The 11,854-nt window shown below is 53.8% G+C and overlaps 1 protein-coding gene across 1 annotated transcript in view; it reads left to right on the top strand.

Annotated features, from left to right (window-relative positions):
* Positions 1-8,961, top strand: part of CENPF (centromere protein F) — a gene marked incomplete at both ends in the record, with an annotated part of 45,480 nt that extends 36,519 nt beyond the window's left edge. Inside the window, 7 exons of the mRNA XM_084245493.1 lie at positions 87-239; positions 2,112-2,285; positions 2,570-2,731; positions 4,527-4,689; positions 5,587-6,048; positions 6,863-7,041; positions 8,803-8,961. Coding sequence (XP_084101619.1) covers positions 87-239; positions 2,112-2,285; positions 2,570-2,731; positions 4,527-4,689; positions 5,587-6,048; positions 6,863-7,041; positions 8,803-8,961 — 1,452 coding nt within the window. The remainder of the gene's footprint in view (positions 1-86; positions 240-2,111; positions 2,286-2,569; positions 2,732-4,526; positions 4,690-5,586; positions 6,049-6,862; positions 7,042-8,802) is intronic.
* Between the last annotated feature and the right edge of the window lie 2,893 nt (positions 8,962-11,854).

Here is an 11,854-nt window from a genome sequence, read left to right as displayed (position 1 = left end):
AAGACTAAAGTGGGTGCCAGGTGTCTGCTGCTGTATCAGGGCGATGGATTGGAAATGACACACCCTAATGGAAGATGGACTTTCAGGTGGACGCCCTAGTGCTGAGGGAGATGGAGCTGCAGAGGGAAGTGCAGGAGCTGACACAGAGAACGACGGCCTTGAAGGAAGAATTTAGTGGGGAGAAAAGCAGGCTCATGGAAGAATTGAAACTGAAGTCAGAAGAGATAAAGAGCAGTGATGTAAGTGACCTTGGGCAGATTCCCGGTCCCTCACTGCCACCCCCCACCCCCACTGGTGTTCTTATAAGGTCTCCTGCTGCACGGGACCGCCCTACTTACAGATCCCATCAGTCAGACTTGGCGTAGTCTCCCCCTGGGCTGTCGTGTGCCCGGAAGGTGACCCCAGTGTCCTGTCTGGAGAACGAGCACAGTCACAGCTGGGTGTGAAGCTGGCACATTCTTGGGGTGCGCCTGGAGGACAGGACTGGTCCCTCTCAGGCTCCGGCCTGAGCCTCCCTTGCTCCTGGACCCCTGGCACAGTGCGAGGTGGCAGCCCTGGGCAGCAGGCTGGCAGGTGGGGAGAGCCCTGCAGGCCAGCTTTGGCTGAAGGCTGGGCCCCTGTGCCCCACCATGCTGATGCAACCTTGTTCTGTGGAACTGAGGCAGCACAGGACACACAGGGGTTGTGAGTATGACCGGAGTCATTGCTAAAGTAGAAGTGAGTGTGTAATCGCCCGTATAAGGAATGGGGGAGCTTGTGCTTGTCTTTAAATGAGACATTTAATATAATCGAAATCAGAAAACGCTGGCACTTAATCTCAGCGATTGGATTACAGGATTTCCTGGCAGTGCCCCATGCAAATCTTCCTTGCCAGTGCCCCCGAGTCCTGCCTGCTGGGTGACCTTGCGGCAGCCTCGCTGGCCATGTGTCCTGTGGGGGCAGGACGGGAGGTTGTTGGTAGCTGTGGCTCCTGCCCTAGTAGGGCTGAGAGTCGGCCTTGTCAGATAGGAAATGTGCAAACAAACGGTTAAGTGCATTAAGCAGCGCCCTGCAGTAGGTGGAAGTGGGATGGGGACACCCCTGTTCAGACGGGGTGTGTGGGGGACTCCACCTGCGGTTCACTGGTCATCTGTGAGAAGAACGGGCAGAGAAAAGAGCTTTCCAGGTCTAGAGAGCAGAGTGGAAAACCTAGGGTTGGCAGGTCTTTGTGTTCTTTAGAAGCTGGAGGGAGCCCTTGTGGCCGGTCAGTCGGGACTGCAGTGCAGGTCTTGAGGCATAGCAGCTGCAACACAGGAGCTTGGAGGGGGTTGAAGGTTGGACACCTTCCCTCAGCTACCTCAGAATGTAAGAAGCACCTGAGGAGAACGGAGAGGGCAGGAAATGAGGTGGAACAGAGGCACAGGTGGAGCAAAGGTGTTGGTGCGGCCTGGAGGCCCCCAACTCCGTGGGGAGACAGAGGAGACAAGACCAGCAGGAGGACGGGGATGTGGACAGGCCAGCCAGGAGAATGCTGAGCTTTGGCAGCTGATGGAAGAGGGGGCCGTGCCCATCCTGCTCCAGGCTCTGTGAGAGGAGGATGGAGGGTTCCCTTGGCTTTGTCCCCTGGAGCTAAGTCAGAGGAGCTGAGGTGAAACCAGCTGGGTGCGGGTTTAGGAGCAGATGGAGAGGGGACGTGTCCATGTGGCCTGTGGAGACAGCCCCCAGGCCAGCTGCCGGTCTGTGCAGGGAAGGATGAGGGGCAGGAGCCTGGGGACACTTATGGGACACGCAGACCCGTGGGTCAGAGATGGGAACGGATCTGGGGCTGCAGCAGGTGGCGGTGCTGGTGGGCTGGGCCTTGCTGCAGTGTTGGTTCTGGAATCAGTAGGCCTGGAAGCCTGGGCGGTGGGCCCAGCGTGGGCTGGGGGAGGGGGACGCAGAGAGCCTGTGTCTCTGGGGGTAGTGGGCAGCCTGGTGGGAGCAGCAGTAGTCTTCACTGGATCCTGGGCCCTTCTGTGCAGATCTGGGCTTGCCCTGAATTACGTTCCCTCCCCACGTGCTCTGCACTTCTTGAAGACATGTCCGGTTTGCACTTATTTATTTTCCTCTGATGTTACCACGTTCCTGTTCAGGGTCAGCTGCAGCAGCTCTTGCAAGAAAATAGTGAATTGAAGAAGCGTTTAGATTCTGAGCACAAGATGCAGCTTGAGAAGGAAGGGAGAGAGAGAGAAGAGGTGGCTGCCCTTGAGCGACGGCTGTGTGAGGCCGAGCAGACGCACCAGGCCCTGCTGGATGCCCGCAAGCAGGTGGGCATGGGGTTGGGCTTTGGGACTGGAGGCCAGGGTCCTCGAGGCATAATTGCACCCTGTCTTCTCAAGGGGCGCCCTCCCGTTAAGGCCACGTCTGTCCCACTCTCTGCGGGTCTCAGTCTGCAACTGGGATTTTAAAAAAATTGGGTTTCCATACTGGGGTAGAATAGGAGAGTCGCAAAGATGAATTGAGGGCCTTGGGACAGTTGTTCTCTATTTTGTCTTCCTTATGATATTTTTGGGTTTCATCTCCCAGTTAAAGTAACATTTTTCTGCCCTAGTCTGAAATGGAAATCCAGGCTTACCGAGAGAAATTGGCTTCTAACGAAGAACGTCTCAGCTCCCAGCAGGTAGAACTGGGCCTCTTGAAGTCCAGCAAGGAGGAGCTCAGCTGCTCCCTGGCAGCCACCACCCAGCTTTTGGAAAAACTGGAGAGAGGCAAGGTATGGCCCTTCTCGCTCCCTCAACCCACGGATGGCGGCATGTTCGTGGCTTGGGTTCAAGTGCTTTCACTTTAACGTTTGTGATAGTTATTGCGGTCATTGTGAGCCTCATTCTCAATTTTCTCAGTTATTCACAAAAAAGTTAATGAATGGCCTCAGGCTCACAGCTGGAATAAACTGTCGGTTGGTCATGCCACGACCAGACCAGAGGATATTAGAGGCAAATGGGGCATGTGTGGTCTGGGCGGCCCCGAGCTTGGCTGGGGGCGAGGGGGTCATTCCCCGTGTCTGTGCATCTGCTTCCCTGGGCTCCTGGGACTCACCGGGGGCCAAGTGCTGGGCCAGGACGGGTGTGTGCGTTTTCTCCCCATCTCTCCATGCCAGGATCCTGAAACCTTTTCTTAGGAAAAACGTTTCTTTAAAAAAACAAAATCACTTTAGAAGAAGAAGGTGGTGAGGCCTTGCCTGGGCCTGTCAGACAGTAGATGGTGCTGCAACCTTTCCATTGTCACACAACGAAATCCTTCCAGCGTGTGTGAGCCTGGAGGACAGAGATCCTTGGGTTGACTGGAACTTTAAAGTCAGGGTGTTACTTGTGTGTTGGATACATGCACCTGGGCAGCTGGGTGCAAGCGCTGTGCACTCAGATCTCTTGCACCAGGAACACACCCGACTGGGCATGGAGGAACTGCTCGCGACTGCTGGCCAGTCCTGCTGCTGCCATACCAGGACAGATGTTGGCTTCAGGGCGGTTGATGGAGCTGTGGGGCCGCTCACTTTTTGCTCTGAATCCTGGATAGCTCACTGCAGGTGGTGTCTGATCGCACACCCATGCATGGGGTGGTGGTCACTTCTGGGCTGTTTTGCCAGACCCCTTGTAAAGATTTTAATGAGGTCTAGTCGATGAGCATTGTTGAAACCATACTAACTGGATCTCTAATCCAGCTGTGGTTGGATTCAGAAGTGGAAATCCCCTGCAGCGCTGCTGGTAAATCATTTCAGGATGGAGTTTACAGGGGAGTGACCTGCCTGGGTCGTGAACATGACACCCAGCCTCTTTAAGATCCCCTGGCCTGCCCCTCATGTCCTGCTCTCTTAGCTGAGCCTCCTGGATCTAGACTGTTCTAGAAATCCATACGTTTTAGATATTACGTATCACCTGCTGGGCGTCACCTTACACCCCGGTGGGATCTGGGGGTGACACTGATAAGCAAATTCATTTTTCTGTGGCAAAAGGCGTCGTGAAGCGGGCTTGGGGCAGACCGTGGCTGTGATGTGCCTGCTCAGGTCCAAGCTCTTTGGGATGCTGCCATAGGCGATGGTTAAGAGCTGTGACCTGAGCTGTGACCCACGTTCCCGTCCCTCTCTGCCTTAGGGTGGCGTCGGGTTACAAGTGAGTCGTGGTCCTAGGTGGCCTTCACTTGCTGTGACTAAAAACCAGTTTAGTCACTGAGGCTTTCAAGCGGAACAGAGTTCTCTCACCCAGAATCTGTCCATGCACTCCCTGCCCCCCACCTCCCCAGCATGATTCCCAGTGGATCTGGGGCACCGGGCACCCCCTTAAAAGGCCTTTGTTAGAAACTGAGCTAAGACGGGAGCCACAAAACCAGGGCATGGAGGAGACTTGGGAAGCTGGGCAGTTGGATGGGAGTTGTTCTAGGCACATCCTGATGTATACTTGAAGACAACAAATTTTAAATTTGGAGCACGTGAGTCCTCGTTCAATTTCATAATTACTATTCCACATGCTTGTAAGAAATGCAAGGTTTTAAGTGGGATTGCTGTTGTTTTGTAGATGGACAATCTAAAATATGCAAATCAGCTGAAGAAGGAGAACGAACGTGCTCAGGGAAAGATCAAGCTGTTGATCAAATCCTGTAAACAGCTGGAGCAGGAGAAGGAAGCACTGCAGAAGGAGCTGGCTCAGTGCAGCACTGCGGAGAAGAGCCAGGGGGCAGGTGGGCACGGGGCATGGGACCTTCCCTGTGAGCGCTCTGTGCTGACTCTCAGCCGTTTCCAGTCTGAATTTTGTGCTCAGCTCAGGGTCATCAAGGGAATTCAGAATGAAACCTGCATTGTGAAACAGGTGATGGTGTCCTCCGTCCCTCCAAAGCCAGGCAGCCGGCAGTGTCCCTGGCGGGAGGGTGCACAGGTGTAGCCCCATGTCCTGGGCATTGCTGCTTGAGCCAGCTTTGCTCACTGAGAGACCGCCCACTCCACTTGTCCTTGCCCCTCCTTGGGGTCAGCTGTATTTTGGGGTGCGGAGGTAAAATAAAAAGAAATGATGGCTGGTAGGTGCCACACCTGTGCCCCCAGCACGGACAGTGGTCACTGTGGGGCAGGCCAGTGCTCCGTTGGCCGCGGCTCGGGGCTGGGTGGTTTTCATGTCAACTTCAGACTGACCTGCTTGACTTTGTCCTCCAAGCACTTGCCTGTCAGTTCCCCCTGCTCCAGATGCTCCTTGGAGCTTGTTCAGCTTGTCCTGCCCCTGCTGTGGATGTAGCTTTTCATTCATCTTTGCAGGAGAGTATGGACGGGATAGGGCCTGCATTCATCTTTGCAGGAGAGTATGGACAGGATAGGGCCTGATGAGTAAGTTCTCGCTCACATGAACTACAGGGAAGGTGCTGGGTGGACTGAAATAGCAGGTGGAGGCGTTGGTGGGTTTTAGGGAACAAGCAGCTGCTAGGACGCTCCCTCGTGAGGACTCCCGGGCAGGAGTATCTGGACTAAGCACAGGCACAGGTGTGCCTTTGTTCCTGGAGCAAGCGCAGGGCCGGGCCGCCTGCTTGGGTGCCCATGCTCGCTGGACGGGTGGCAGTCGCAGGAGACGTGCTTTCACCTTATCTTTGCAGGTGCTACTGCGGATGCAAGTGCGGAGGAGTTAGCGGCTGAGATGAAGGAACTGAAGGAAACCCTGGAAGCCAAGAGCAAGGAGGCCGACGAGTACCTGGACAAGTACTGCGCCCTGCTCATCAGCCATGAGAAGCTGGAGACGGCCAAGGAGATGCTGGAGACCCAGCTTAACCTCCTGCGGGCTCAGCCGGTCCGATGCCATCCCCACAGTCCGTTGCCTGACTCGGCAGTTCTAGAACCATCTCCCTCCCCTCCTGCTTGGAAGAAGGAGTTATCCTTTGGCCCAAATAAAGCTTCCGGCAAGAGGCAAAGGCTCAGTGGGATTCAGGAGAGTGGAGGGGCCACAACGCCTTCTACGCCGGAGACGTTTTCCAAGAAAAGCCGGAGAGCCGTTCACAGCAGCCCTCACCCCACGGAGGACGTGTTTGAGCCTGAGGGGCTTCCGGAGGTTGTGAAGAAAGGTGCGTGTGGCTTAGAAAGAGCCTTGTGTCCTACCCAGGCCATGTCAGCACGCAGGTGCCAGGATATTCTTAGGTTATATCCTGGGCCTTGTGGGCCCATGGTCTGTGACCCGGAGGAAGCATGGACACCAGCCCCAGCTGGAGCTGCCCTTTGCGGTCGTCCTTAGGGTTTGTCCCTGCTGTCCTCAGCCACCACGGCTCAGAAGCCTTCCTAGGCAAGCCTCATCCCAGACGTTTTGCCACCCGTGCTCACTGCCGTTCTGTACTTGTCATGAGAGGGCGGGAAACCAAACCTGTGCTGCTCACAGCCGGTCAGGCTGCCTGGAGCCGTGGTGCCTTGAGGGACCCTCTTGGTTGCCAGGTCCTGCCAGCTCCTCTGGGCGAGCGAACAAGGCCCCTGAGCCTCGCATCTGCATGAGAACTGTCCCCGGAGGGGCTTTCCCACACCCTGTTTTTCTCTTTAAACAAAATCGGCCCTTTTGTGATTTCCTTTCCATATTATCCTTTATCTTCCCCTAGTCCAATTTTTCCTGCAATGCTGGTGTGCTCGTCAGAGCTCCAAGAATAGCTCCTGGAGGCCCTCAGGGAAGCAGCAGCAAAGGAAACTTTCTGTCCACTGTCCCTGCTTTACCATTGCAGCTTCTGAGATTTCTGATGAGAATTGCTGTCAGTTACCGATTCGACGTGGCCTCTCCAGGGCGAGTGTGAGGTCTGCCTGTCCACGGGGCAGAGGACGTGCTCTGGGCGCCACCCCTGTGTCTGTCAGCTGTTCTCCAGTGAGGAGCATGTTGACAGCCAGCTCTTTTGCCCTTAGGGTTTGCTAATATCCCAACTGGAAAGACGAGCCCCTACGTCCTTCGGAGAACCACCCTGGCCACCAGGAGCAGCCCTCGCCTAGCTGCCCAGAATTTACCCTCACCCCGCCTCAGTCTCAACAAAGAGAATCAGGCGGAGCCCAACAAACCTGCAGCTGCGGGCAGCAGATCACAGAAGGTAAGTCCTGGGCACACATCGGCGGACATGTGGGTAAAAATGTGGCCTGGATACTCTGCAGCCTAGGAACAGATGAAATCCTGCTGTTTGTGACAATGTGGATGAGCCAGGAAGGTATAGTGCTTGGTGACAACAGTCGGACAGGAAAGACAAGCAGTGCCCCTCTTACTGGTATGTGGTAAACAAACACATCAACTAAATAAAACAAAAATAAACTTTTGGACTATAATGGTTAGCTAGGGAAGCGGGTGGGTCATTCAGGACAGAACAAAGATGTGGTGACAAGAGGATTGCGAACTTCCTGTTCACATGAGTGTCAGTTCTCAGCCCTGCACACCTGAAACTAACATAATGTTAACATTGCAGTGTTACTTCAATTAAAAGAAAAAAACCGCACGCATCTCAGGGAGAGGGATTCTGTTACGGGTTTCTCTGTCTTGATTGTTGGGGTGCTCTAGGACATAGCCCCCTCTGAACGCCTTGTCACGAGCCTGCCTGCTGTTCGAATCGAGAACGTCTGTGCTGGTGTCTTCAGTCCAGGCTGCAGCCTCTCCAGCAGCTCCCGCCTGGCTAGGCGAAAGCGTGTGTTTTACTGAATTCTTTTTCCAGTGTTTCTCAAACTGGGAATCAGGGAACGTTGCTGGAAGTTGCTGGAGTAGCTTCAGAAGTTTTAAAAGTTCTGTCATTTTTCCTTTGCTCACTCGTCAGGGTGTTAAGCATGTAGATCATGGCCTGTGGCGTGTGCACGGCGGTGAGGGTGGTGTCTGGTGCTGGGATGCCTGTCCCGGGAGAGGGGCAGGCTCTCTGCTTGCCAGGACTCCGACCCCACAGTGGATCAGATCAGGGACGAGGCTGGCAATCTATTCGCTGATGTTGAGAGCTTTATGCACTAAGGGATTATGTGCTGCGTTCTGCTGGCTCAGGACTTCCATTATAGTCAGGGTGTCTCTGGAGCTCTTGGGTCAGGAAACTAAAGCGTGGGGAGGGGGCAAGTGGGGGGAGGGACCTGTTTCCCGAGCTTTCCTGCAGCTCACTGTGCTGCAATTCCTCACTTTGGCGTCTGCCCTCTGGTTTGCAGACTTGGGTTCTGTGCGGGTCCTCGTGATGCCTGGGGCTTAGCTGTGTCCTCATGTCAGGCTGCTGCGTTTGTGACAGAGCTGCGAGGGTTGCAGGCGTAGGGGCTTACAGGGTGGTTAGGAAGCCATTTTGTGACGTCGTCCCTGGTGGTTTCTCCTTCCTTTGTGAGGAGTTGCATGTCAGAGTAGACCAAGGCTCTAAGAAGAGAAGCTTCGCTCACCTGGGCCTGAGCCCCACTGTCCCCGCAGCCTGCTCTCTGCCTGGAGCCCCATGGGGGGCTGTGAGTGCTCTTGGTACTGGACAGGGGCTCTTGAGAGGAGGTGCTGGGAGCCCCTCCTGAAGCAGCTTTGTTGTGTGGACAGGCAGTCCCCGTGGCAGCGGGACTTCAGGACACGTGTGGGTGGTCAGGTCCTGGCTTTGGGACACAGGGCTATCACTGGCAGCCCAGCCTCTCCTGGGCCCTGGGCACACTGAGGTGGAGAGGACAGTACCCCGAGACTCGCCTCTGATGGGGGCGCAGCCTCTGGCCTGGGGGGTGACTCTGAGGTGGGCCTGCTCCCAGGACAGGAGTGTTGCACTGCTCAGCCCCCAGTGGGAGGGGCACCTGGTGACGTGAGCTTTATGTTTTCGTCTGTGGAGAGGTGGCTGTGGGTTAAGCCTCTAACAGATGTGCTTGTGTCGCAGGTCAAGGTGGCAGAGGGAAACCCAGTGGAGCCAGGTGCTGCCCTGAGGGGTTCAGCCAACAGTCTCCTGGGGGGCCTGATGACCGAGCGAGACTGGCCAGCCCCCCACCCAGAAGTGGGACCCGAGGCCCCAAGCGGCGAGAACTGCAGGGTCCAGTAGGACAGAGACCCAAGGTGGGCAGAGGTGACCCCGGACAGCCTTCACCTGGCCTAGAAGGCAGCGGCTCTTCAGACGTGAACTTGCTTCTTCTTCAGCTGCCCCAACTGGATGGAAGCGCTGGCGTTTGCAAGCCCTGCTTACAGCCTCATGGGTTCTCCTCACCACATGTGAATAGCCCCGTCCCTGCATTGCTGAGGCTGCACTGTCACAGCTTCTATTGTGTGTGGATTTTGCACAAAGATAAAAATGTGAAGCCCATTTTACACTTCAGTGAACAGCTCCCTGAGGATATAGGTTTGCTCGACGATCCTCCTACAGCTGTGTTGGCTGTAAAATAACTTTATGTCAAGTATTTCTTCGCGTTGCGTAAAGTGGAGGAAACCATGGGTGGTGGGGAGACATGTGGCTCTGCCTGTCCTGGTGTGGGTTCTGCCCCCACGACCGCATTTGTGCGTGTGGGGTGGTGGTTCCTTTGGCCGCGGCAGGCTCCCCAAAGGGTCAATGTCAGCTATTCTGTCTCGTGCTGTTTCTCTTTAAGTCCCACTTGTACTTTTCTGTGTTTCTCACATGTGGTGCTCTTGTACTGACTAAAATGTGGCGTTTTTTCTAATTAAAAAAAAAAACAAAAAACACCTTTGCTTACTGTAGGAAGGATTCCTTAATATAAATGCTTTGTCAACACCGATGCCGTTTCTCCCTAACAGCTCCTTATACAAGTAGGGATTCTAACAACTGAGGCTGGGATAGTAATCACCTAGTGAGCACGTTCGCTGTAGTAAGAGGTCCAATTTAGAACATGAGTGTAAAGGTTCTGTGGGAATATTGCCAGCCAGCCCGGGCCATGATCATTGTACCAGCAGGGATAGGTGGTGGTGGAATTTTCCAGCTCCTTGGGAGATGGCGGGTTTGAAGCTATGTCGACATCATGAGCCCTGTCAGGTTCCGAGACTTTGGAACAGGCCTGTGTCCTGTCCTTGCTCGGGGTACAAACTTTCTAGGACGTGCGCCACTAACCGAGAATTTGCTGTGGCTTTCATCTTGGCTCCATGTGTCAGCCTTGCCATGTTCTATCACTTATATTTAAAATATTTTAAATATAAGTGAGGCAAGGCAGTCTCTGTCTTTGGATCACACCTCAATAATATTCAGCTGCTTAGAATTCCTGAGCTGAAAGTGATATCCTGGCCCCATGTCTTTAGTTGCATGGGGTTAGTCTGGAGCAGTCTCATCGCGAGTCATCCTGAGACCACCATGTGCTCCTGGGTGCTTAACCCCTGCGCCAGCAGGGAGGCCCAAGCCATGATTCTTTAAAGTCATAGGTCACTAGTGCGCGAGTTAGCCTGCTGCTTGGTTTATATTCCATATCTATTTGTTTCTTTTGTGCTTGAGAAAAGGGCTTGGCTGATTCCTTAGGAGGATGGAAGTGCTGTGCTGGACGTGTCAGGATGGGGGCTGCTGCTTTCCACTTCTGTCTCCCTGAGTGCCTTCCTTTAGCGGAAGGGACTTTCTATTAGGTTTGCCGACTAGTGATAACCCCGAAAGGACACATGTTCTAGAACAACCCAGCGCCCTGCCTCAAACAGGCTAAGGACCCAGAGGCAGCACCCACCCCATCATTCCGGGTGGCAGGGCTCACTGGAGCAGACCTCGACTGCTTGCAGTCCAGGAAGCCACAGGCATTCTGCAAACTGTTCACCTGTGTGAGGTGACCCTGGCACCTCCATTGACAGGCTACCACTGAGCGAGAGGCACTGGGTGAACTGACTTGGGCCTGGGAGATCTTGTCAGTGATTGTAAAGACGGTAGGTGTCTCACCAAACCTGCCCCCTTATCCTTGCTGACGGAAGGGGAGGTCAGGCCAGAGAGGTGAGGGTTTTAGCCTCAGCTTCGTGAATACAGTTCCCTTTTTTTGCTTGTCCGGTGCTGGAGAATAATTCTGCTTGCACCCCCACCTTCTCTACAGTGGCGATGTCCTTCCATCAGGGAGGAAGGCAACTTGTTTGTGAATGGATATCAGATTTCTTGTTTTTGTTGAATTTCAAAAATAAGAAAGGAGCCTAGCTATAAATTTCAGTTTCTTAAAACTGGAACCACTCAATGTATCAAAATTATTTACTTAAATGAAAGAAAATCCTTTTAAGATGTCTGTTGTGGGAAACCTTCGAAAATCTGAAGGTGTGTCAAGCTTTGAATATACGTGTTCACTTTGCTATGGGCTCCTTGGTGAAATTGGAACCAGCACTGCTAGCAGATCTTGAAGTTGTGATGATTAAATTAGTGACTATTTATATTATGACTTTGTACTGAGTAAAGTGTTGGTTATTCTGTAGACAGGTCACCGCAGATGAGTTTAAAAAATACTGCTGTTTAAAACTGTAAATCTTCGGGCCTCCCTGGTGACTCAAGGGGTTAAGCACCACACTATGAAGCAATCCGCAGCCTCTGCAGCACGAGTTCAATCTGCGGCCGGCCAGGGAGAAACCCACATGGCGCAGCAGACCTCTCCTGACTTGCCCGCTGCTCCCCTCAGCAGTGTACTTCAATATGCCTGTTCTGCTCCCCACTTTGTCTCTGGTGAATCCTCTCACCTCCCCGCCTCCCCCCCCTGCATCTCTGGCCTGTACCCCAGCTCTTGTATGCATAAATAAATAAATCTTAATTTATTTTATTTTATTTATTTTTTTAAGAGGCATATATTATTTATTTTTGTTTGTTTGTTTGTTTATACAAGCACTGGGTACAGTCAGAAGCGCGGGAGGGTGAGAGAATTCACCAGAGCCAGAGCAGGGAGCAGAGCAGGCAGAAGGACCAAAGTACACTGCTGAGGGGAGCAGCGGGCGGCAGGAGAGGTCTGCGCGCCATGTGGGACCCTCCTCCGGTGGCCGGGGGGCAG

This window comes from Talpa europaea, assembly GCF_964194135.1.
Source record: "Talpa europaea genome assembly, chromosome: 10".
NCBI lineage: Eukaryota > Metazoa > Chordata > Mammalia > Eulipotyphla > Talpidae > Talpa > Talpa europaea.
Note: the sequence above shows the minus strand (reverse complement) of the source record. Positions and strands in the feature narration are given on the sequence as shown.